Raw genomic sequence first — 27,857 nt, 5'->3', positions numbered from 1 at the left:
CCAAAGCACCAACCTCTAGGCTAACTGGTTAACTAACCCAAAGCTCCAAACTCTAGGATGACTGATTAACTAACCCAAAGCTCCAAACTCTAGGATAACTGATTAACTGACCCAAAGCTCCAACCTCTAGGCTAACTGGTTAACTGACCCAAAGCTCCAACTTCTAGGCTAACTGGTTAACTGACCCAAAGCACCAACCTCTAGGCAAACTGGTTAACTGACCCAAAGCTCCAACCTCTAGGCTAACTGGTTAACTAACCCAAAGCTCCAAACTCTAGGATGACTGATTAACTACCCCAAAGCTCCAAACTCTAGGATAACTGGTTAACTGACCCAAAGCTTCAACATCTAGGCTAATTGGTTAACTGACCCTAAGCTCCAACCTCTAGGCTAGCTGGTTAACTGACCCAAAGCTCCAGCATCTAGGCTAACTGGTTTACTGACCCAACGCTCTACCATCTAGGCTAACTGGTTAACTGAACCAAAGCTCCAACCTCTAGGCTAGCTGGTTAACTGACCCAAAGCTCCAACCTCTAGGCTAACTGGTTAACTGACCCAAAGTTCCAACCTCTAGGCTAACAGGTTAAATGACCCAAAGCTCCAACATCTAAGATAACTGGTTAACTGACCCAAAGCTCCAACCTCTAGGCTAACTGGTTAACTGACCCAAAGCTCCGACCTCTAGGCTAACTGGTTAACTGACCCAAAGCTCCAACATCTAGGCTAACTGGTTAACTGACCCAAAGTTCCAACCTCTAGGCTAACAGGTTAACTGACCCAAAGCTCCAACATCTAGGATAACTGGTTAACTGACCCAAAGCTCCAACCTCTAGGCTAACTGGTTTACTGACCCAACGCTCTACCATCTAGGCTAACTGGTTAACTGAACCAAAGCTCCAACCTCTAGGCTAGCTTGTTAACTGACCCAAGGCTCCAACATCTAGGCTAACTGGTTAACTGACCCAAACCTCCAACATCTAGGCTAATTGGTTAACTGAACCAAAGCTCCAACCTCTAGGCTAGCTGGTTAACTGACCCAAAGCTCCAACCTCTAGGCTAACTGGTTAACTGACCCAAAGTTCCAACCTCTAGGCTAACAGGTTAACTGACCCAAAGCTCCAACATCTAGGATAACTGGTTAACTGACCCAAAGCTCCAACCTCTAGGCTAACTGGTTAACTGACCCAAAGCTCCAACCTCTAGGCTAACTGGTTAACTGACCCAAAGCTCCAACATCTAGGCTAACTGGTTAACTGACCCAAAGCTCCAACATCTAGGATAACTGGTTAACTGACCCAAAGCACCAACCTCTAGGCTAACTGGTTAACTGTCCCAAAGCACCAACCTCTAGGCTAACTGGTTAACTAACCCAAAGCTCCAAACTCTAGGATGACTGATTAACTAACCCAAAGCTCCAAACTCTAGGATAACTGATTAACTGACCCAAAGCTCCAACCTCTAGGCTAACTGGTTAACTGACCCAAAGCTCCAACTTCTAGGCTAACTGGTTAACTGACCCAAAGCACCAACCTCTAGGCAAACTGGTTAACTGACCCAAAGCTCCAACCTCTAGGCTAACTGGTTAACTAACCCAAAGCTCCAAACTCTAGGATGACTGATTAACTACCCCAAAGCTCCAAACTCTAGGATAACTGGTTAACTGACCCAACGCTCTACCATCTAGGCTAACTGGTTAACTGAACCAAAGCTCCAACCTCTAGGCTAGCTGGTTAACTGACCCAAAGCTCCAACCTCTAGGCTAACTGGTTAACTGACCCAAAGTTCCAACCTCTAGGCTAACAGGTTAACTGACCCAAAGCTCCAACATCTAAGATAACTGGTTAACTGACCCAAAGCTCCAACCTCTAGGCTAACTGGTTAACTGACCCAAAGCTCCGACCTCTAGGCTAACTGGTTAACTGACCCAAAGCTCCAACATCTAGGCTAACTGGTTAACTGACCCAAAGCTCCAACATCTAGGATAACTGGTTAACTGACCCAATGCTCTACCATCTAGGCTAACTGGTTAACTGACCCAAAGCTCCAACATCTAGGCTAACTGGTTAACTGACCCAAAGCTCCAACCTCTAGGCTAACTGGTTAACTGACCCAAAGCTCCAACCTCTAGGCTAACTGGTTAACTGACCCAAAGCTCCAACATCTAGGCTATCTGGTTAACTGACCCAAAGCACCAACCTCTAGCCTAACTGGTTAACTGACCCAAAGCACCAACCTCTAGGCTAACTGGTTAACTAACCCAAAGCTCCAAACTCTAGGATGACTGATTAACTAACCCAAAGCTCCAAACTCTAGGAAAACTGATTAACTGACCCAAAGCTCCAACCTCTAGGCTAACTGGTTAACTGACCCAAAGCTCCAACTTCTAGGCTAACTGGTTAACCGACCCAAAGCTCCAACCTCTAGGCTAAGTGGTTAACCGACCCAAAGCTCCAACATCTAAGATAACTGGTTAACTGACCCAAAGCTCCAACCTCTAGGCTAACTGGTTAACTGACCCAAAGCTCCGACCTCTAGGCTAACTGGTTAACTGACCCAAAGCTCCAACATCTAGGCTAACTGGTTAACTGACCCAAAGCTCCAACATCTAGGATAACTGGTTAACTGACCCAATGCTCTACCATCTAGGCTAACTGGTTAACTGACCCAAAGCTCCAACATCTAGGCTAACTGGTTAACTGACCCAAAGCTCCAACCTCTAGGCTAACTGGTTAACTGACCCAAAGCTCCAACCTCTAGGCTAACTGGTTAACTGACCCAAAGCTCCAACATCTAGGCTAACTGGTTAACTGACCCAAAGCACCAACCTCTAGCCTAACTGGTTAACTGACCCAAAGCACCAACCTCTAGGCTAACTGGTTAACTAACCCAAAGCTCCAAACTCTAGGATGACTGATTAACTACCCCAAAGCTCCAAACTCTAGGATAACTGGTTAACTGACCCAAAGCTTCAACATCTAGGCTAATTGGTTAACTGACCCTAAGCTCCAACCTCTAGGCTAGCTGGTTAACTGACCCAAAGCTCCAGCATCTAGGCTAACTGGTTTACTGACCCAACGCTCTACCATCTAGGCTAACTGGTTAACTGAACCAAAGCTCCAACCTCTAGGCTAGCTGGTTAACTGACCCAAAGCTCCAACCTCTAGGCTAACTGGTTAACTGACCCAAAGTTCCAACCTCTAGGCTAACAGGTTAAATGACCCAAAGCTCCAACATCTAAGATAACTGGTTAACTGACCCAAAGCTCCAACCTCTAGGCTAACTGGTTAACTGACCCAAAGCTCCGACCTCTAGGCTAACTGGTTAACTGACCCAAAGCTCCAACATCTAGGCTAACTGGTTAACTGACCCAAAGTTCCAACCTCTAGGCTAACAGGTTAACTGACCCAAAGCTCCAACATCTAGGATAACTGGTTAACTGACCCAAAGCTCCAACCTCTAGGCTAACTGGTTTACTGACCCAACGCTCTACCATCTAGGCTAACTGGTTAACTGAACCAAAGCTCCAACCTCTAGGCTAGCTTGTTAACTGACCCAAGGCTCCAACATCTAGGCTAACTGGTTAACTGACCCAAACCTCCAACATCTAGGCTAATTGGTTAACTGAACCAAAGCTCCAACCTCTAGGCTAGCTGGTTAACTGACCCAAAGCTCCAACCTCTAGGCTAACTGGTTAACTGACCCAAAGTTCCAACCTCTAGGCTAACAGGTTAACTGACCCAAAGCTCCAACATCTAGGATAACTGGTTAACTGACCCAAAGCTCCAACCTCTAGGCTAACTGGTTAACTGACCCAAAGCTCCAACCTCTAGGCTAACTGGTTAACTGACCCAAAGCTCCAACATCTAGGCTAACTGGTTAACTGACCCAAAGCTCCAACATCTAGGATAACTGGTTAACTGACCCAAAGCACCAACCTCTAGGCTAACTGGTTAACTGTCCCAAAGCACCAACCTCTAGGCTAACTGGTTAACTAACCCAAAGCTCCAAACTCTAGGATGACTGATTAACTAACCCAAAGCTCCAAACTCTAGGATAACTGATTAACTGACCCAAAGCTCCAACCTCTAGGCTAACTGGTTAACTGACCCAAAGCTCCAACTTCTAGGCTAACTGGTTAACTGACCCAAAGCACCAACCTCTAGGCAAACTGGTTAACTGACCCAAAGCTCCAACCTCTAGGCTAACTGGTTAACTAACCCAAAGCTCCAAACTCTAGGATGACTGATTAACTACCCCAAAGCTCCAAACTCTAGGATAACTGGTTAACTGACCCAACGCTCTACCATCTAGGCTAACTGGTTAACTGAACCAAAGCTCCAACCTCTAGGCTAGCTGGTTAACTGACCCAAAGCTCCAACCTCTAGGCTAACTGGTTAACTGACCCAAAGTTCCAACCTCTAGGCTAACAGGTTAACTGACCCAAAGCTCCAACATCTAAGATAACTGGTTAACTGACCCAAAGCTCCAACCTCTAGGCTAACTGGTTAACTGACCCAAAGCTCCGACCTCTAGGCTAACTGGTTAACTGACCCAAAGCTCCAACATCTAGGCTAACTGGTTAACTGACCCAAAGCTCCAACATCTAGGATAACTGGTTAACTGACCCAATGCTCTACCATCTAGGCTAACTGGTTAACTGACCCAAAGCTCCAACATCTAGGCTAACTGGTTAACTGACCCAAAGCTCCAACCTCTAGGCTAACTGGTTAACTGACCCAAAGCTCCAACCTCTAGGCTAACTGGTTAACTGACCCAAAGCTCCAACATCTAGGCTATCTGGTTAACTGACCCAAAGCACCAACCTCTAGCCTAACTGGTTAACTGACCCAAAGCACCAACCTCTAGGCTAACTGGTTAACTAACCCAAAGCTCCAAACTCTAGGATGACTGATTAACTAACCCAAAGCTCCAAACTCTAGGAAAACTGATTAACTGACCCAAAGCTCCAACCTCTAGGCTAACTGGTTAACTGACCCAAAGCTCCAACTTCTAGGCTAACTGGTTAACCGACCCAAAGCTCCAACCTCTAGGCTAAGTGGTTAACCGACCCAAAGCTCCAACATCTAAGATAACTGGTTAACTGACCCAAAGCTCCAACCTCTAGGCTAACTGGTTAACTGACCCAAAGCTCCGACCTCTAGGCTAACTGGTTAACTGACCCAAAGCTCCAACATCTAGGCTAACTGGTTAACTGACCCAAAGCTCCAACATCTAGGATAACTGGTTAACTGACCCAATGCTCTACCATCTAGGCTAACTGGTTAACTGACCCAAAGCTCCAACATCTAGGCTAACTGGTTAACTGACCCAAAGCTCCAACCTCTAGGCTAACTGGTTAACTGACCCAAAGCTCCAACCTCTAGGCTAACTGGTTAACTGACCCAAAGCTCCAACATCTAGGCTAACTGGTTAACTGACCCAAAGCACCAACCTCTAGCCTAACTGGTTAACTGACCCAAAGCACCAACCTCTAGGCTAACTGGTTAACTAACCCAAAGCTCCAAACTCTAGGATGACTGATTAACTAACCCAAAGCTCCAAACTCTAGGAAAACTGATTAACTGACCCAAAGCTCCAACCTCTAGGCTAACTGGTTAACTGACCCAAAGCTCCAACTTCTAGGCTAACTGGTTAACCGACCCAAAGCTCCAACCTCTAGGCTAAGTGGTTAACCGACCCAAAGCTCCAACATCTAGGCTAACTGCTTAACTGACCCAAAGCTCCAACATCTAGGCTAACTGGTTAACTGACCCAAAGCTCCAACCTCTAGGCTAACTGGTTAACTGACCCAAAGCTCCAACCTCTAGGCTAACTGGTTAACTGACCCAAAGTTCCAACCTCTAGGCTAACAGGTTAACTGACCCAAAGCTCCAACATCTAGGATAACTGGTTAACTGACCCAAAGCTCCAACCTCTAGGCTAACTGGTTAACTGACCCAAAGCTCCGACCTCTAGGCTAACTGGTTAACTGACCCAAAGCTCCAACATCTAGGCTAACTGGTTAACTGACCCAAAGCTCCAACATCTAGGATAACTGGTTAACTGACCCAAAGCACCAACCTCTAGGCTAACTGGTTAACTGTCCCAAAGCACCAACCTCTAGGCTAACTGGTTAACTAACCCAAAGCTCCAAACTCTAGGATGACTGATTAACTAACCCAAAGCTCCAAACTCTAGGATAACTGATTAACTGACCCAAAGCTCCAACCTCTAGGCTAACTGGTTAACTGACCCAAAGCTCCAACTTCTAGGCTAACTGGTTAACTGACCCAAAGCACCAACCTCTAGGCAAACTGGTTAACTGACCCAAAGCTCCAACCTCTAGGCTAACTGGTTAACTAACCCAAAGCTCCAAACTCTAGGATGACTGATTAACTACCCCAAAGCTCCAAACTCTAGGATAACTGGTTAACTGACCCAAAGCTTCAACATCTAGGCTAATTGGTTAACTGACCCTAAGCTCCAACCTCTAGGCTAGCTGGTTAACTGACCCAAAGCTCCAACATCTAGGCTAACTGGTTTACTGACCCAACGCTCTACCATCTAGGCTAACTGGTTAACTGAACCAAAGCTCCAACCTCTAGGCTAGCTGGTTAACTGACCCAAAGCTCCAACCTCTAGGCTAACTGGTTAACTGACCCAAAGTTCCAACCTCTAGGCTAACAGGTTAACTGACCCAAAGCTCCAACATCTAAGATAACTGGTTAACTGACCCAAAGCTCCAACCTCTAGGCTAACTGGTTAACTGACCCAAAGCTCCGACCTCTAGGCTAACTGGTTAACTGACCCAAAGCTCCAACATCTAGGCTAACTGGTTAACTGACCCAAAGCTCCAACATCTAGGATAACTGGTTAACTGACCCAATGCTCTCCCATCTAGGCTAACTGGTTAACTGACCCAAAGCTCCAACATCTAGGCTAACTGGTTAACTGACCCAAAGCTCCAACCTCTAGGCTAACTGGTTAACTGACCCAAAGCTCCAACCTCTAGGCTAACTGGTTAACTGACCCAAAGCTCCAACATCTAGGCTAACTGGTTAACTGACCCAAAGCACCAACCTCTAGCCTAACTGGTTAACTGACCCAAAGCACCAACCTCTAGGCTAACTGGTTAACTAACCCAAAGCTCCAAACTCTAGGATGACTGATTAACTAACCCAAAGCTCCAAACTCTAGGAAAACTGATTAACTGACCCAAAGCTCCAACCTCTAGGCTAACTGGTTAACTGACCCAAAGCTCCAACTTCTAGGCTAACTGGTTAACCGACCCAAAGCTCCAACCTCTAGGCTAAGTGGTTAACCGACCCAAAGCTCCAACATCTAGGCTAACTGCTTAACTGACCCAAAGCTCCAACATCTAGGCTAACTGGTTAACTGACCCAAAGCTCCAACCTCTAGGCTAACTGGTTAACTGACCCAAAGCTCCAACCTCTAGGCTAACTGGTTAACTGACCCAAAGCTCCAACCTCTAGGCTAACTGGTTAACTGACACAAAGCTCCAACATCTAGGCTAACTGGTTAACTGACCCAAAGCTCCAACATCTAGGATAACTGGTTAACTGACCCAATGCTCTACCATCTAGGCTAACTGGTTAACTGACCCAAAGCTCCAACATCTAGGCTAACTGGTTAACTGACCCAAAGCTCCAACCTCTAGGCTAACTGGTTAACTGACCCAAAGCTCCAACCTCTAGGCTAACTGGTTAACTGACCCAAAGCTCCAACATCTAGGCTAACTGGTTAACTGACCCAAAGCTCCAACATCTAGGATAACTGGTTAACTGATCCAATGCTCTACCATCTAGGCTAACTGGTTAACTGACCCAAAGCTCAAACATCTAGGCTAACTGGTTAACTGACCCAAAGCTCCAACCTCTAGGCTAACTGGTTAACTGACCCAAAGCTCCAACATCTAGGCTAACTGGTTAACTGACCCAAAGCACCAACCTCTAGCCTAACTGGTTAACTGACCCAAAGCACCAACCTCTAGGCTAACTGGTTAACTAACCCAAAGCTCCAAACTCTAGGATGACTGATTAACTAACCCAAAGCTCCAAACTCTAGGATAACTGATTAACTGACCCAAAGCTCCAACCTCTAGGCTAACTGGTTAACTGACCCAAAGCTCCAACTTCTAGGCTAACTGGTTAACTGACCCAAAGCACCAACCTCTAGGCAAACTGGTTAACTGACCCAAAGCTCCAACCTCTAGGCTAACTGGTTAACTAACCCAAAGCTCCAAACTCTAGGATGACTGATTAACTACCCCAAAGCTCCAAACTCTAGGATAACTGGTTAACTGACCCAAAGCTCCAACATCTAGGCTAATTGGTTAACTGACCCAAAGCTCCAACCTCTAGGCTAGCTGGTTAACTGACCCAAAGCTCCAACATCTAGGCTAACTGGTTAACTGACCCAAAGCACCAACCTCTAGCCTAACTGGTTAACTGACCCAAAGCACCAACCTCTAGGCTAACTGGTTAACTGACCCAAAGCACCAACCTCTAGCCTAACTGGTTAACTGACCCAAAGCACAAACCTCTAGGCTAACTGGTTAACTGACCCAAAGCTCCAACCTCTAGGCTAACTGGTTAACTGACCCAAAGCTCCGACCTCTAGGCTAACTGGTAAACTGACCCAAAGCTCCAACATCTAGGCTAACTGGTTAACTGACCCAAAGCTCCAACATCTAGGATAACTTGTTAACTGACCCAAAGCACCAACCTCTAGGCTAACTGGTTAACTGACCCAAAGCACCAACCTCTAGCCTAACTGGTTAACTGACCCAAAGCACCAACCTCTAGGCTAACTGGTTAACTGACCCAAAGCTCCAACCTCTAGGCTAACTGGTTAACTGACCCAAAGCTCCGACCTCTAGGCTAACTGGTAAACTGACCCAAAGCTCCAACATCTAGGCTAACTGGTTAACTGACCCAAAGCTCCAACATCTAGGATAACTTGTTAACTGACCCAAAGCACCAACCTCTAGGCAAACTGGTTAACTGACCCAAAGCTCCAACCTCTAGGCTAACTGGTTAACAAACCCAAAGCTCCAAACTCTAGGATAACTGATTAACTGACCCAAAGCTCCAACCTCTAGGCTAACTGGTTAACTGACCCAAAGCTCCAACTTCTAGGCTAACTGGTTAACTGACCCAAAGCACCAACCTCTAGGCAAACTGGTTAACTGACCCAAAGCTCCAACCTCTAGGCTAACTGGTTAACAAACCCAAAGCTCCAAACTCTAGGATGACTGATTAACTACCCCAAAGCTCCAAACTCTAGGATAACTGGTTAACTGACCCAAAGCTTCAACATCTAGGCTAATTGGTTAACTGACCCAAAGCTCCAACATCTAGGCTAACTGGTTTACTGACCCAACGCTCTACCATCTAGGCTAACTGGTTAACTGAACCAAAGCTCCAACCTCTAGGCTAGCTGGTGAACTGACCCAAGGCTCCAACATCTAGGCTAACTGGTTAACTGACCCAAACCTCCAACATCTAGGCTAATTGGTTAACTGAACCAAAGCTCCAACCTCTAGGCTAGCTGGTTAACTGACCCAAAGCTCCAACCTCTAGGCTAACTGGTTAACTGACCCAAAGTTCCAACCTCTAGGCTAACAGGTTAACTGACCCAAAGCTCCAACATCTAGGATAACTGGTTAACTGACCCAAAGCTCCAACCTCTAGGCTAACTGGTTAACTGACCCAAAGCTCCGACCTCTAGGCTAACTGGTTAACTGACCCAAAGCTCCAACACCTAGGCTAACTGGTTAACTGACCCAAAGCTCCAACATCTAGGATAACTGGTTAACTGACCCAATGCTCTACCATCTAGGCTAACTGGTTAACTGACCCAAAGCTCCAACATCTAGGCTAACTGGTTAACTGACCGAAAGCTCCAACCTCTAGGCTAACTGGTTAACTGACCCAAAGCTCCAACCTCTAGGCTAACTGGTTAACTGACCCAAAGCTCCAACATCTAGGCTAACTGGTTAACTGACCCAAAGCACCAACCTCTAGCCTAACTGGTTAACTGACCCAAAGCACCAACCTCTAGGCTAACTGGTTAACTAACCCAAAGCTCCAAACTCTAGGATGACTGATTAACTAACCCAAAGCTCCAAACTCTAGGAAAACTGATTAACTGACCCAAAGCTCCAACCTCTAGGCTAACTGGTTAACTGACCCAAAGCTCCAACTTCTAGGCTAACTGGTTAACCGACCCAAAGCTCCAACCTCTAGGCTAAGTGGTTAACCGACCCAAAGCTCCAACATCTAGGCTAACTGCTTAACTGACCCAAAGCTCCAACATCTATGCTAACTGGTTAACTGACCCAAAGCTCCAACCTCTAGGCTAACTGGTTAACTGACCCAAAGCTCCAACCTCTAGGCTAACTGGTTAACTGACCCAAAGCTCCAACCTCTAGGCTAACTGGTTAACTGACACAAAGCTCCAACATCTAGGCTAACTGGTTAACTGACCCAAAGCTCCAACATCTAGGATAACTGGTTAACTGGCCGAATGCTCTACCATCTAGGCTAACTGGTTAACTGACCCAAAGCTCCAACATCTAGGCTAACTGGTTAACTGACCCAAAGCTCCAACCTCTAGGCTAACTGGTTAACTGACCCAAAGCTCCAACCTCTAGGCTAACTGGTTAACTGACCCAAAGCTCCAACATCTAGGCTAACTGGTTAACTGACCCAAAGCTCCAACATCTAGGATAACTGGTTAACTGATCCACTGCTCTACCATCTAGGCTAACTGGTTAACTGACCCAAAGCTCCAACATCTAGGCTAACTGGTTAACTGACCCAAAGCTCCAACCTCTAGGCTAACTGGTTAACTGACCCAAAGCTCCAACATCTAGGCTAACTGGTTAACTGACCCAAAGCACCAACCTCTAGCCTAACTGGTTAACTGACCCAAAGCACCAACCTCTAGGCTAACTGGTTAACTAACCCAAAGCTCCAAACTCTAGGATGACTGATACTGACCCAAAGCTCCAACATCTAGGCTAACTGGTTAACTGACCCAAAGCACCAACCTCTAGCCTAACTGGTTAACTGACCCAAAGCACCAACCTCTAGGCTAACTGGTTAACTAACCCAAAGCTCCAAACTCTAGGATGACTGATTAACTAACCCAAAGCTCCAAACTCTAGGATAACTGATTAACTGACCCAAAGCTCCAACCTCTAGGCTAACTGGTTAACTGACCCAAAGCTCCAACATCTAGGCTAACTGGTTTACTGACCCAAAGCTCCAAACTCTAGGATGACTGATTAACTAACCCAAAGCTCCAAACTCTAGGATAACTGATTAACTGACCCAAAGCTCCAACCTCTAGGCTAACTGGTTAACTGACCCAAAGCTCCAACATCTAGGCTAACTGGTTAACTGACCCAAAGCACCAACCTCTAGCCTAACTGGTTAACTGACCCAAAGCACCAACCTCTAGGCTAACTGGTTAACTGACCCAAAGCTCCAACCTCTAGGCTAACTGGTTAACTGACCCAAAGCTCCGACCTCTAGGCTAACTGGTAAACTGACCCAAAGCTCCAACATCTAGGCTAACTGGTTAACTGACCCAAAGCTCCAACATCTAGGATAACTTGTTAACTGACCCAAAGCACCAACCTCTAGGCAAACTGGTTAACTGACCCAAAGCTCCAACCTCTAGGCTAACTGGTTAACAAACCAAAAGCTCCAAACTCTAGGATAACTGATTAACTGACCCAAAGCTCCAACCTCTAGGCTAACTGGTTAACTGACCCAAAGCTCCAACTTCTAGGCTAACTGGTTAACTGACCCAAAGCACCAACCTCTAGGCAAACTGGTTAACTGACCCAAAGCTCCAACCTCTAGGCTAACTGGTTAACAAACCCAAAGCTCCAAACTCTAGGATGACTGATTAACTACCCCAAAGCTCCAAACTCTAGGATAACTGGTTAACTGACCCAAAGCTTCAACATCTAGGCTAATTGGTTAACTGACCCAAAGCTCCAACATCTAGGCTAACTGGTTTACTGACCCAACGCTCTACCATCTAGGCTAACTGGTTAACTGAACCAAAGCTCCAACCTCTAGGCTAGCTGGTGAACTGACCCAAGGCTCCAACATCTAGGCTAACTGGTTAACTGACCCAAACCTCCAACATCTAGGCTAATTGGTTAACTGAACCAAAGCTCCAACCTCTAGGCTAGCTGGTTAACTGACCCAAAGCTCCAACCTCTAGGCTAACTGGTTAACTGACCCAAAGTTCCAACCTCTAGGCTAACAGGTTAACTGACCCAAAGCTCCAACATCTAGGATAACTGGTTAACTGACCCAAAGCTCCAACCTCTAGGCTAACTGGTTAACTGACCCAAAGCTCCGACCTCTAGGCTAACTGGTTAACTGACCCAAAGCTCCAACATCTAGGCTAACTGGTTAACTGACCCAAAGCTCCAACATCTAGGATAACTGGTTAACTGACCCAATGCTCTACCATCTAGGCTAACTGGTTAACTGACCCAAAGCTCCAACATCTAGGCTAACTGGTTAACTGACCGAAAGATCCAACCTCTAGGCTAACTGGTTAACTGACCCAAAGCTCCAACCTCTAGGCTAACTGGTTAACTGACCCAAAGCTCCAACATCTAGGCTAACTGGTTAACTGACCCAAAGCACCAACCTCTAGCCTAACTGGTTAACTGACCCAAAGCACCAACCTCTAGGCTAACTGGTTAACTAACCCAAAGCTCCAAACTCTAGGATGACTGATTAACTAACCCAATGCTCCAAACTCTAGGAAAACTGATTAACTGACCCAAAGCTCCAACCTCTAGGCTAACTGGTTAACTGACCCAAAGCTCCAACTTCTAGGCTAACTGGTTAACCGACCCAAAGCTCCAACCTCTAGGCTAAGTGGTTAACCGACCCAAAGCTCCAACATCTAGGCTAACTGCTTAACTGACCCAAAGCTCCAACATCTATGCTAACTGGTTAACTGACCCAAAGCTCCAACCTCTAGGCTAACTGGTTAACTGACCCAAAGCTCCAACCTCTAGGCTAACTGGTTAACTGACCCAAAGCTCCAACCTCTAGGCTAACTGGTTAACTGACACAAAGCTCCAACATCTAGGCTAACTGGTTAACTGACCCAAAGCTCCAACATCTAGGATAACTGGTTAACTGGCCGAATGCTCTACCATCTAGGCTAACTGGTTAACTGACCCAAAGCTCCAACATCTAGGCTAACTGGTTAACTGACCCAAAGCTCCAACCTCTAGGCTAACTGGTTAACTGACCCAAAGCTCCAACCTCTAGGCTAACTGGTTAACTGACCCAAAGCTCCAACATCTAGGCTAACTGGTTAACTGACCCAAAGCTCCAACATCTAGGATAACTGGTTAACTGATCCACTGCTCTACCATCTAGGCTAACTGGTTAACTGACCCAAAGCTCCAACATCTAGGCTAACTGGTTAACTGACCCAAAGCTCCAACCTCTAGGCTAACTGGTTAACTGACCCAAAGCTCCAACATCTAGGCTAACTGGTTAACTGACCCAAAGCACCAACCTCTAGCCTAACTGGTTAACTGACCCAAAGCACCAACCTCTAGGCTAACTGGTTAACTAACCCAAAGCTCCAAACTCTAGGATGACTGATACTGACCCAAGCTCCAACATCTAGGCTAACTGGTTAACTGACCCAAAGCACCAACCTCTAGCACTAAACTGGTTAACTGACCCAAGCCCAACCTCTAGGCTAACTGTTTAACTAACCCAACTCCAAACTCTAGGAGGATACTGATTAACTAACCCAAAGCTCAAAACTCTAAGGATAACTGATTACTGACGCCACAAGGCTCCAACCTCTAGGCTAACTGGTTAACGACCCAAGCTCCAACATCTAGCTAACTTGGTTTTTAACTGGACCCAACGCTTCCAAACTCTAGGAGGACTGATTAACTACCCAAAGCTCCCAAAACTCTAGGATAACTGATTACTGACCCAAAGCTCCAACCTCTCTATGCTAACTGGTTAACTGACCCAAAAGCTCAACCATCTGGTCTACTGTACTGAGACCCAAAGCACCACTCTAGCCTAACTGGTTAACTTACCCAAACCCACCTCTAGGCCTAACTGGTTAACTGACCCAAAGCTCCAACCTCTAGGCTAACTGGTTAACTGACCCAAAGCTCCAACCTCTAGGCTAACTGGTTAACTGACCCAAAGCTCCAACATCTAGGCTAACTGGTTAACTGACCCAAAGCTCCAACATCTAGGATAACTGGTTAACTGACCCAAAGCTCCAACCTCTAGGCTAACTGGTTAACTGACCCAAAGCTCCAACCTCTAGGCTAACTGGTTAACTGACCCAAAGCTCCAACATCTAGGCTAACTGGTTAACTGACCCAAAGCTCCAACCTCTAGGCTAACTGGTTAACTGACCCAAAGCTCCAACCTCTAGGCTAACTGGTTAACTGACCCAAAGCACCAACCTCTAGGCTAACTGGTTAACTGACCCAAAGCTCCAACCTCTAGGCTAACTGGTTAACTAACCCAAAGCTCCAAACTCTAGGATAACTGATTAACTGACCCAAAGCTCCAACCTCTAGGCTAACTGGTTAACTGACCCAAAGCTCCAACTCTAGGCTAACTGGTTAACTGACCCAAAGCTCCAACCTCTAGGCTAACTGGTTAACTGACCCAAAGCTCCAACCTCTAGGCTAACTGGTTAACTGAACCAAAGCTCCAACCTCTAGGCTAACTGGTTAACTGACCCAAAGCTCCAACATCTAGGCTAACTGGTTAACTGACCCAAAGCTCCAACATCTAGGCTAACTGGTTAACTGACCCAAAGCTCCAACCTCTAGGCTAGCTGGTTAACTGACCCAAAGCTCCAACATCTAGGCTAACTGGTTAACTGACCCAAAGCTCCAACCTCTAGGCTAACTGGTTAACTGACCCAAAGCTCCAACATCTAGGCTAACTGGTTAACTGACCCAAAGCTCCAACCTCTAGGCTAACTGGTTAACTGACCCAAAGCTCCAACCTCTAGGCTAACTGGTTAACTGACCCAAAGCTCCAACCTCTAGGCTAACTGGTTAACTGACCCAAAGCTCCAACCTCTAGGCTAACTGGTTAACTGACCCAAAGCTCCAACCTCTAGGCTAACTGGTTAACTGACCCAAAGCTCCAACATCTAGGCTAACTGGTTAACTGACCCAAAGCTCCACCTCTAGGCTAACTGGTTAACTGACCCAAAGCTCCAACCTCTAGGCTAACTGGTTAACTGACCCAAAGCTCCAACATCTAGGCTAACTGGTTAACTGACCCAAAGCTCCAACATCTAGGCTAACTGGTTAACTGACCCAAAGCTCCAACCTCTAGGCTAACTGGTTAACTGACCCAAAGCTCCAACCTCTAGGCTAACTGGTTAACTGACCCAAAGCTCCAACCTCTAGGCTAACTGGTTAACTGACCCAAAGCTCCAACCTCTAGGCTAACTGGTTAACTGACCCAAAGCTCCAACATCTAGGCTAACTGGTTAACTGACCCAAAGCTCCAACCTCTAGGCTAACTGGTTAACTGACCCAAAGCTCCAACCTCTAGGCTAACTGGTTAACTGACCCAAAGCTCCAACTCTAGGCTAACTGGTTAACTGACCCAAAGCTCCAACATCTAGGCTAACTGGTTAACTGACCGAAAGCTCCAACCTCTAGGCTAACTGGTTAACTGACCCAAAGCTCCAACCTCTAGGCTAACTGGTTAACTGACCCAAAGCTCCAAACTCTAGGATAACTGACTAACTGACCCAAAGCTCCAACCTCTAGGCTAACTGGTTAACTGACCCAAAGCTCCAACTTCTAGGCTAACTGGTTAACTGACCCAAAGCACCAACCTCTAGGCAAACTGGTTAACTGACCCAAAGCTCCAACCTCTAGGCTAACTGGTTAACTAAACCCAAAGCTCCAAACTCTAGGATGACTGATTAACTACCCCAAAGCTCCAAACTCTAGGATAACTGGTTAACTGACCCAAAGCTTCAACATCTAGGCTAATTGGTTAACTGACCCAAAGCTCCAACCTCTAGGCTAGCTGGTTAACTGACCCAAAGCTCCAACATCTAGGCTAACTGGTTTACTGACCCAACGCTCTACCATCTAGGCTAACTGGTTAACTGAACCAAAGCTCCAACCTCTAGGCTAGCTGGTTAACTGACCCAAGGCTCCAACATCTAGGCTAACTGGTTAACTGACCCAAACCTCCAATATCTAGGCTAATTGGTTAACTGAACCAAAGCTCCAACCTCTAGGCTAGCTCTTTAACTGACCCAAAGCTCCAACCTCTAGGCTAACTGGTTAACTGACCCAAAGTTCCAACCTCTAGGCTAACAGGTTAACTGACCCAAAGCTCCAACATCTAGGATAAACTGGTTAACTGACCCAAAGCTCCAACCTCTAGGCTAACTGGTTAACTGACCCAAAGCTCTGACCTCTAGGCTAACTGGTAAACTGACCCAAAGCTCCAACATCTAGGCTAACTGGTTAACTGACCCAAAGCTCCAACATCTAGGATAACTGGTTAACTGACCCAAAGCACCAACCTCTAGGCTAACTGGTTAACTGTCCCAAAGCACCAACCTCTAGGCTAACTGGTTAACTAACCCAAAGCTCCAAACTCTAGGATGACTGATTAACTAACCCAAAGCTCCAAACTCTAGGATAACTGATTAACTGACCCAAAGCTCCAACCTCTAGGCTAACTGGTTAACTGACCCAAAGCTCCAACTTCTAGGCTAACTGGTTAACTGACCCAAAGCACCAACCTCTAGGCAAACTGGTTAACTGACCCAAAGCTCCAACCTCTAGGCTAACTGGTTAACAAACCCAAAGCTCCAAACTCTAGGATGACTGATTAACTACCCCAAAGCTCCAAACTCTAGGATAACTGGTTAACTGACCCAAAGCTTCAACCTCTTAGGGCCCCTTAGGCTGGTTAACTGACCCAAAGCTCCAACATCTAGGCTAACTGGTTTACTGACCCAACGCTCTACCATCTAGGCTAACTGGTTAACTGAACCAAAGCTCCAACCTCTAGGCTAGCTGGTTAACTGACCCAAGGCTCCAACATCTAGGCTAACTGGTTAACTGACCCAAACCTCCAACATCTAGGCTAATTGGTTAACTGAACCAAAGCTCCAACCTCTAGGCTAGCTGGTTAACTGACCCAAAGCTCCAACCTCTAGGCTAACTGGTTAACTGACCCAAAGTTCCAACCTCTAGGCTAACAGGTTAACTGACCCAAAGCTCAACATCTAGGATAACTGGTTAACTGACCCAAAGCTCCAACCTCTAGGCTAACTGGTTAACTGACCCAAAGCTCCGACCTCTAGGCTAACTGGTTAACTGACCCAAAGCTCCAACATCTAGGCTAACTGGTTAACTGACCCAAAGCTCCAACATCTAGGATAACTGGTTAACTGACCCAATGCTCTACCATCTAGGCTAACTGGTTAACTGACCCAAAGCTCCAACATCTAGGCTAACTGGTTAACTGACCCAAAGCTCCAACCTCTAGGCGAACTGGTTAACTGACCCAAAGCTCCAACCTCTAGGCTAACTGGTTAACTGACCCAAAGCTCCAACATCTAGGCTAACTGGTTAACTGACCCAAAGCACCAACCTCTAGCCTAACTGGTTAACTGACCCAAAGCACCAACCTCTAGGCTAACTGGTTAACTAACCCAAAGCTCCAAACTCTAGGATGACTGATTAACTAACCCAAAGCTCCAAACTCTAGGAAAACTGATTAACTGACCCAAAGCTCCAACCTCTAGGCTAACTGGTTAACTGACCCAAAGCTCCAACTTCTAGGCTAACTGGTTAACCGACCCAAAGCGCCAACCTCTAGGCTAAGTGGTTAACCGACCCAAAGCTCCAACATCTAGGCTAACTGCTTAACTGACCCAAAGCTCCAACATCTAGGCTAACTGGTTAACTGACCCAAAGCTCCAACCTCTAGGCTAACTGGTTAACTGACCCAAAGCTCCAACCTCTAGGCTAACTGGTTAACTGACACAAAGCTCCAACATCTAGGCTAACTGGTTAACTGACCCAAAGCTCCAACATCTAGGATAACTGGTTAACTGACCCAATGCTCTACCATCTAGGCTAACTAGTTAACTGACCCAAAGCTCCAACATCTAGGCTAACTGGTTAACTGACCCAAAGCTCCAACCTCTAGGCTAACTGGTTAACTGACCCAAAGCTCCAACCTCTAGGCTAACTGGTTAACTGACCCAAAGCTCCAACATCTAGGCTAACTGGTTAACTGACCCAAAGCTCCAACATCTAGGATAACTGGTTAACTGATCCAATGCTCTACCATCTAGGCTAACTGGTTAACTGACCCAAAGCTCCAACATCTAGGCTAACTGGTTAACTGACCCAAAGCTCCAACCTCTAGGATAACTGGTTAACTGACCCAAAGCTCCAACATCTAGGCTAACTGGTTAACTGACCCAAAGCACCAACCTCTAGCCTAACTGGTTAACTGACCCAAAGCACCAACCTCTAGGCTAACTGGTTAACTAACCCAAAGCTCCAAACTCTAGGATGACTGATTAACTAACCCAAAGCTCCAAACTCTAGGATAACTGATTAACTGACCCAAAACTCCAACCTCTAGGCTAACTGGTTAACTGACCCAAAGCTCCAACTTCTAGGCTAACTGGTTAACTGACCCAAAGCACCAACATCTAGGCTAACTGCTTAACTGACCCAAAGCTCCAACATCTAGGCTAACTGGTTAACTGACCCAAAGCTCCAACCTCTAGGCTAACTGGTTAACTGACCCAAAGCTCCAACCTCTAGGCTAACTGGTTAACTGACACAAAGCTCCAACATCTAGGCTAACTGGTTAACTGACCCAAAGCTCCAACATCTAGGATAACTGGTTAACTGACCCAATGCTCTACCATCTAGGCTAACTAGTTAACTGACCCAAAGCTCCAACATCTAGGCTAACTGGTTAACTGACCCAAAGCTCCAACCTCTAGGCTAACTGGTTAACTGACCCAAAGCTCCAACCTCTAGGCTAACTGGTTAACTGACCCAAAGCTCCAACATCTAGGCTAACTGGTTAACTGACCCAAAGCTCCATCATCTAGGATAACTGGTTAACTGATCCAATGCTCTACCATCTAGGCTAACTGGTTAACTGACCCAAAGCTCCAACATCTAGGCTAACTGGTTAACTGACCCAAAGCTCCAACCTCTAGGATAACTGGTTAACTGACCCAAAGCTCCAACATCTAGGCTAACTGGTTAACTGACCCAAAGCACCAACCTCTAGCCTAACTGGTTAACTGACCCAAAGCACCAACCTCTAGGCTAACTGGTTAACTAACCCAAAGCTCCAAACTCTAGGATGACTGATTAACTAACCCAAAGCTCCAAACTCTAGGATAACTGATTAACTGACCCAAAACTCCAACCTCTAGGCTAACTGGTTAACTGACCCAAAGCTCCAACTTCTAGGCTAACTGGTTAACTGACCCAAAGCACCAACATCTAGGCTAACTGCTTAACTGACCCAAAGCTCCAACATCTAGGCTAACTGGTTAACTGACCCAAAGCTCCAACCTCTAGGCTAACTGGTTAACTGACCCAAAGCTCCAACCTCTAGGCTAACTGGTTAACTGACACAAAGCTCCAACATCTAGGCTAACTGGTTAACTGACCCAAAGCTCCAACATCTAGGATAACTGGTTAACTGACCCAATGCTCTACCATCTAGGCTAACTAGTTAACTGACCCAAAGCTCCAACATCTAGGCTAACTGGTTAACTGACCCAAAGCTCCAACCTCTAGGCTAACTGGTTAACTGACCCAAAGCTCCAACCTCTAGGCTAACTGGTTAACTGACCCAAAGCTCCAACATCTAGGCTAACTGGTTAACTGACCCAAAGCTCCAACATCTAGGATAACTGGTTAACTGATCCAATGCTCTACCATCTAGGCTAACTGGTTAACTGACCCAAAGCTCCAACATCTAGGCTAACTGGTTAACTGACCCAAAGCTCCAACCTCTAGGATAACTGGTTAACTGACCCAAAGCTCCAACATCTAGGCTAACTGGTTAACTGACCCAAAGCACCAACCTCTAGCCTAACTGGTTAACTGACCCAAAGCACCAACCTCTAGGCTAACTGGTTAACTAACCCAAAGCTCCAAACTCTAGGATGACTGATTAACTAACCCAAAGCTCCAAACTCTAGGATAACTGATTAACTGACCCAAAACTCCAACCTCTAGGCTAACTGGTTAACTGACCCAAAGCTCCAACTTCTAGGCTAACTGGTTAACTGACCCAAAGCTCCAACTTCTAGGCTAACTGGTTAACTGACCCAAAGCACCAACCTCTAGGCTAACTGGTTAACTGACCCAAAGCTCCAACCTCTAGGCTAACTGGTTAACTAACCAAAAGCTCCAAACTCTAGGATGACTGATTAACTACCCCAAAGCTCCAAACTCTAGGATAACTGGTTAACTGACCCAAAGCTCCAACATCTAGGCTAATTGGTTAACTGACCCAAAGCTCCAACCTCTAGGCTAGCTGGTTAACTGACCCAAAGCTCCAACATCTAGGCTAACTGGTTTACTCACCCAAAGCTCCAAACTCTAGGATGACTGATTAACTAACCCAAAGCTCCAACATCTAGGCTAACTGGTTAACTGACCCAAAGCTCCAACCTCTAGGCTAACTGGTTAACTGACCCAAAGCTCCAACATCTAGGCTAACTGGTTAACTGACCCAAAGCACCAACCTCTAGCCTAACTGGTTAATTGACCCAAAGCACCAACCTCTAGGCTAACTGGTTAACTAACCCAAAGCTCCAACCTCTAGGCTAACTGGTTAACTGACCCAAAGCTCCAACTTCTAGGCTAACTGGTTAACTGACCCAAAGCTCCAACTTCTAGGCTAACTGGTTAACTGACCCAACGCACCAACCTCTAGGCAAACTGGTTAACTGACCCAAAGCTCCAAACTCTAGGATAACTGGTTAACTGACCCAAAGCTCCAACATCTAGGCTAATTGGTTAACTGACCCAAAGCTCCAACCTCTAGGCTAACTGGTTTACTGACCCAACTCTCTACCATCTAGGCTAACTGGTTAACTGACCCAAAGCTCCAACATCTAGGCTAATTGGTTAACTGAACCAAAGCTCCAACCTCTAGGCTAGCTGGTTAACTGACCCAAGGCTCCAACATCTAGGCTAACTGGTTAACTGACCCAAACCTCCAACATCTAGGCTAATTGGTTAACTGAACCAAAGCTCCAACCTCTAGGCTAGCTGGTTAACTGACCCAAAGCTCCAACCTCTAGGCTAACTGGTTAACTGACCCAAAGCTCCAACCTCTAGGCTAACTGGTTAACTGACCCAAAGTTCCAACCTCTAGGCTAACAGGTTAACTGACCCAAAGCTCCAACATCTAGGATAACTGGTTAACTGACCCAAAGCTCCAACCTCTAGGCTAACTGGTTAACTGACCCAAAGCTCCGACCTCTAGGCTAACTGGTTAACTGACCCAAAGCTCCAACATCTAGGCTAACTGGTTAACTGACCCAAAGCTCCAACATCTAGGATAACTGGTTAACTGACCCAAAGCACCAACCTCTAGACTAACTGGTTAACTGTCCCAAAGCACCAACCTCTAGGCTAACTGGTTAACTAACCCAAAGCTCCAAACTCTAGGATGACTGATTAACTAACCCAAAGCTCCAAACTCTAGGATAACTGATTAACTGACCCAAAGCTCCAACCTCTAGGCTAACTGGTTAACTGACCCAAAGCTCCAACTTCTAGGCTAACTGGTTAACTGACCCAAAGCACCAACCTCTAGGCAAACTGGTTAACTGACCCAAAGCTCCAACCTCTAGGCTAACTGGTTAACTAACCCAAAGCTCCAAACTCTAGGATGACTGATTAACTACCCCAAAGCTCCAAACTCTAGGATAACTGGTTAACTGACCCAAAGCTTCACCATCTAGGCTAATTGGTTAACTGACCCAACGCTCTACCATCTAGGCTAACTGGTTAACTGAACCAAAGCTCCAACCTCTAGGCTAGCTGGTTAACTGACCCAAGGCTCCAACATCTAGGCTAACTGGTTAACTGACCCAAACCTCCAACATCTAGGCTAATTGGTTAACTGAACCAAAGCTCCAACCTCTAGGCTAGCTGGTTAACTGACCCAAAGCTCCAACCTCTAGGCTAACTGGTTAACTGACCCAAAGTTCCAACCTCTAGGCTAACAGGTTAACTGACCCAAAGCTCCAACATCTAGGATAACTGGTTAACTGACCCAAAGCTCCAACCTCTAGGCTAACTGGTTAACTGACCCAAAGCTCCGACCTCTAGGCTAACTGGTTAACTGACCCAAAGCTCCAACATCTAGGCTAACTGGTTAACTGACCCAAAGCTCCAACATCTAGGATAACTGGTTAACTGACCCAATGCTCTACCATCTAGGCTAACTGGTTAACTGACCCAAAGCTCCAACATCTAGGCTAACTGGTTAACTGACCCAAAGCTCCAACCTCTAGGCTAACTGGTTAACTGACCCAAAGCTCCAACCTCTAGGCTAACTGGTTAACTGACCCAAAGCTCCAACATCTAGGCTAACTGGTTAACTGACCCAAAGCACCAACCTCTAGCCTAACTGGTTAACTGACCCAAAGCACCAACCTCTAGGCTAACTGGTTAACTAACCCAAAGCTCCAAACTCTAGGATGACTGATTAACTAACCCAAAGCTCCAAACTCTAGGAAAACTGATTAACTGACCCAAAGCTCCAACCTCTAGGCTAACTGGTTAACTGACCCAAAGCTCCAACTTCTAGGCTAACTGGTTAACCGACCCAAAGCTCCAACTTCTAGGCTAAGTGGTTAACCGACCCAAAGCTCCAACCTCTAGCCTAACTGGTTAACTGACCCAAAGCACCAACCTCTAGGCTAACTGGTTAACTAACCCAAAGCTCCAAACTCTAGGATGACTGATTAACTAACCCAAAGCTCCAAACTCTAGGATAACTGATTAACTGACCCAAAGCTCCAACCTCTAGGCTAACTGGTTAACTGACCCAAAGCTCCAACTTCTAGGCTAACTGGTTAACTGACTCAAAGCACGAACCTCTAGGCAAACTGGTTAACTGACCCAAAGCTCCAACCTCTAGGCTAACTGGTTAACTAACCCAAAGCTCCAAACTCTAGGATGACTGATTAACTACCCCAAAGCTCCAAACTCTAGGATAACTGGTTAACTGACCCAAAGCTCCAACATCTAGGCTAATTGGTTAACTGACCCAAAGCTCCAACCTCTAGGCTAGCTGGTTAACTGACCCAAAGCTCCAACATCTAGGCTAACTGGTTTACTGACCCAAAGCTCCAAACTCTAGGATGACTGATTAACTAACCCAAAGCTCCAACATCTAGGCTAACTGGTTAACTGACCCAAAGCTCCAACCTCTAGGCTAACTGGTTAACTGACCCAAAGCTCCAACATCTAGGCTAACTGGTTAACTGACCCAAAGCACCAACCTCTAGCCTAACTGGTTAACTGACCCAAAGCACCAACCTCTAGGCTAACTGGTTAACTAACCCAAAGCTCTAAACTCTAGGATAACTGATTAACTGACCCAAAGCTCCAACCTCTAGGCTAACTGGTTAACTGACCCAAAGCTCCAACTTCTAGGCTAACTGGTTAACTGACCCAAAGCTCCAACTTCTAGGCTAACTGGTTAACTGACCCAAAGCACCAACCTCTAGGCAAACTGGTTAACTGACCCAAAGCTCCAAACTCTAGGATAACTGGTTAACTGACCCAAAGCTCCAACATCTAGGCTAATTGGTTAACTGACCCAAAGCTCCAACCTCTAGGCTAACTGGTTTACTGACCCAACTCTCTACCATCTAGGCTAACTGGTTAACTGACCCAAAGCTCCAACATCTAGGCTAATTGGTTAACTGAACCAAAGCTCCAACCTCTAGGCTAGCTGGTTAACTGACCCAAGGCTCCAACATCTAGGCTAACTGGTTAACTGACCCAAACCTCCAACATCTAGGCTAATTGGTTAACTGACCCAAAGCTCCAACCTCTAGGCTAGCTGGTTAACTGACCCAAAGCTCCAACCTCTAGGCTAACTGGTTAACTGACCCAAAATTCCAACCTCTAGGCTAACTGGTTAACTGACCCAAAGCTCCAACATCTAGGATAACTGGTTAACTGACCCAAAGCTCCAACATCTAGGATAACTGGTTAACTGACCCAAAGCTCCAACATCTAGGCTAACTGGTTAACTGACCCAAAGCTCCAACATCTAGGATAACTGGTTAACTGACCCAATGCTCTACCATCTAGGCTAACTGGTTAACTGACCCAAAGCTCCAACATCTAGTCTAATTGGTTAACTGAACCAAAGCTCCAACCTCTAGGATGACTGATTGACTAAACCAACGCTCCAAACTCTAGGGTAACTGATTAATTAACTGACCCAAAGCTCCAAAATCTAGGATAACTGATTAACTGACCCAAAGCTCCAAACTCTATGATAACTGATTAATTAACTAACCCAAAGCTCCAAACTCCAGGAAGACTTATTAACTAACCCAAAGCTCAAACCTCTAGACTAACTAGTTAACCAAAGTTCCAACCTCTAGGTTAACCAGTTAACTAACCCAAAGCTCCAACCTCTAGACTAACAGGTTAACCAAAGTGCCAACCTCTAGGTTAACCAGTTAACTAACCCAAAGCTCCAACCTCTAGGACAACTGGTTAACTAACCCAAAGCTTCAACCTCTAGGCTAACTGGTTAACTGACCCAAAGCTTCAACCTCTAGGATAACTGGTTAACTTACTCAAAGCTCCTTTAGGATAACTAGTTAACTAACTCAAAGCTCCAACCTCTGGATAACTGGTTAACTAACTCAAAGCTCCTCTAGGATAACTGGTTAACTAACTCAAAGCTCCTCTAGGATAACTGGTTAACTAACTCAAAGCTCCTCTAGGATAACTGGTTAACTAACTCAACGCTCCTCTAGGATAACTGGTTAACTAACTCAAAGCTCCTCTAGGATAACTGGTTAACTAAGTCAACGCTACTCTAGGATAACTGGTTAACTAACTCAACGCTCCTCTAGGATAACTGGTTAACTAACTCAAAGCTCCTCTAGGATAACTGGTTAACTAACTCAAAGCTCCTCTAGGATAACTGGTTAACTAACCCAAAGCTCCTCTAGGATAACTGGTTAACTAACTCAAAGCTCCTCTAGGATAACTGGTTAACTGACTCAACGCTCCTCTAGGATAACTGGTTAACTAACTCAAAGCTCCTCTAGGATAACTGGTTAACTAACTCAACGCTCCTCTAGGATAACTGGTTAACTAACTCAACGCTCCTCTAGGATAACTGGTTAACTAACTCAAAGCTCCTCTAGGATAACTGGTTAACTAACTCAACGCTCCTCTAGGATAACTGGTTAACTAACTCAAAGCTCCTCTCGGATAACTGGTTAACTAACTCAAAGCTCCTCTAGGATAACTGGTTAACTAACCCAAAGCTCCTCGAGGATTAACTGGTTAACTAACTCAAAGCTCCTCTAGGATAACTGGTTAACTAACTCAAAGCTCCTCGAGGATTAACTGGTTAACTAACTCAAAGCTCCTCTAGGATAACTGGTTAACTAACTCAAAGCTCCTCTAGGATAACTAGTTAACTAACTCAAAGCTCCTCTAGGATAACTGGTTAACTAACCCAAAGCTCCTCTAGGATAACTGGTTAACTAACTCAAAGCTCCTCTCGGATAACTGGTTAACTAACTCAAAGCTCCTCTAGGATAACTGGTTAACTAACTCAATGCTCCTCTAGGATAACTAGTTAACTAACCCAATGCTCCTCTAGGATAACTGGTTAACTATCTCAATGCTCCAACCTCTAGGATAACTGGTTAACTAACTCAAAGCTCCTCTAGGATAACTGGTTAACTAACTCAAAGCTCCTCTAGGATAACTGGTTAACTAACTCAACGCTCCTCTAGGATAACTGGTTAACTAACTCAACGCTCCTCTAGGATAACTGGTTAACTAACTCAAAGCTCCTCTAGGATAACTGGTTAACTAACTCAAAGCTCCTCTAGGATAACTGGTTAACTAACTCAACGCTCCTCTAGGATAACTGGTTAACTAACTCAAAGCTCCTCTAGGATAACTGGTTAACTAACTCAACGCTCCTCTAGGATAACTGGTTAACTAACCCAACGCTCCTCTAGGATAACTGGTTAACTAACTCAAAGCTCCAACCTCTAGGATAACTGGTTAACTAACTCAACGCTCCTCTAGGATAACTGGTTAACTAACTCAAAGCTCCTCTAGGATAACTAGTTAACTAACTCAACGCTCCTCTAGGATAACTGGTTAACTAACCCAATGCTCCTCTAGGATAACTGGTTAACTAACTCAAAGCTCCTCTAGGATAACTGGTTAACTAACTCAAAGCTCCAACCTCTAGGATAACTAGTTAACTAACTCAAAGCTCCTCTAGGATAACTGGTTAACTAACCCAAAGCTCCTCTAGGATAACTGGTTAACTAACTCAACGCTCCTCTAGGATAACTGGTTAACTAACTCAAAGCTCCTCTAGGATAACTAGTTAACTAACTCAAAGCTCCTCTAGGATAACTAGTTAACTAACTCAACGCTCCTCTAGGATAACTGGTTAACTAACCCAATGCTCCTCTAGGATAACTGGTTAACTAACTCAACGCTCCTCTAGGATAACTGGTTAACTAACTCAAAGCTCCAACCTCTAGGATAACTGGTTAACTAACTCAAAGCTCCTCTCGGATAACGGCCACATGCATTCTGACACCTACTGAGTCTCACAATATGAATCCTCAGTAACTCCATGGTGAAAACAAACACCTACTTTTTATCCAGGAGTTGCATGAGGGTTTACTAACCTCTCAACTAACGGTTACTAACCCAACCCTCTCACTTCTTGGCTAACTGGTTACCTCAATGTTAACTCAAGGGTGTAAACAGAAAGCTACTATTTATCCAGGAGATACTTGGATACGCTACTGGATACTAACCTCTAAGCCAGCTGATAATATGCCGATAGGGACCTACTTTTTATCCAGGAGGTCCATGAGTGGTCTGAGGACAGTCTCAGCATCCATGGCAGCGTTGCTCTTCCCTGCAGCACTCCCCTTCATCTGAACTAATTCCTGGTTCATCTGCTTTACACAGTCCTCAATCACCGGTTTGAAACTGGACAGGGAAATAACACAGGGTTAGCACAGATACACACATACCACAGATACACACAGACCACAGATACACATAGACCACAGATACACACAGACCACAGATACACACAGACCACAGATACACACAGACCACAGATACACACAGACCACAGATACACACAGACCACAGACCACAGATACACACAGACCACAGACAGGGAAATAACACAGGGTTAGCACAGATACACACATACCACAGATACACACAGACCACAGATACACACAGACCACAGATACACACAGACCACAGATACACACAGACCACAGATACACACAGACCACAGACAGGGAAATAACACAGGGTTAGCACAGATACACACATACCACAGATACACACAGACCACAGATACACACAGACCACATGCAGGGAAATAACACAGGGTTAGCACAGATACACACAGACCACAGATACACACAGAACACATATACACACAGACCACAGATACACACAGACCACAGATACACTCAGA

General features: G+C 45.7%; 1 protein-coding gene across 1 annotated transcript in view; it reads right to left on the bottom strand.

The window, feature by feature from the left end:
• Window positions 1-27,857, bottom strand: part of LOC109882273 (protein unc-13 homolog C) — a gene marked incomplete at its 5' end in the record, with an annotated part of 212,971 nt that overhangs the window by 91,100 nt on the left and 94,014 nt on the right. Inside the window, 1 exon segment of the mRNA XM_031815140.1 lies at window positions 27,209-27,349. Within this exon segment, the coding sequence (XP_031671000.1) occupies window positions 27,209-27,349 (141 nt within the window).

The sequence above is a fragment of the Oncorhynchus kisutch genome, linkage group LG3, assembly GCF_002021735.2.
Source record: "Oncorhynchus kisutch isolate 150728-3 linkage group LG3, Okis_V2, whole genome shotgun sequence".
Lineage (NCBI taxonomy): Eukaryota > Metazoa > Chordata > Actinopteri > Salmoniformes > Salmonidae > Oncorhynchus > Oncorhynchus kisutch.
Note: the sequence above shows the minus strand (reverse complement) of the source record. Positions and strands in the feature narration are given on the sequence as shown.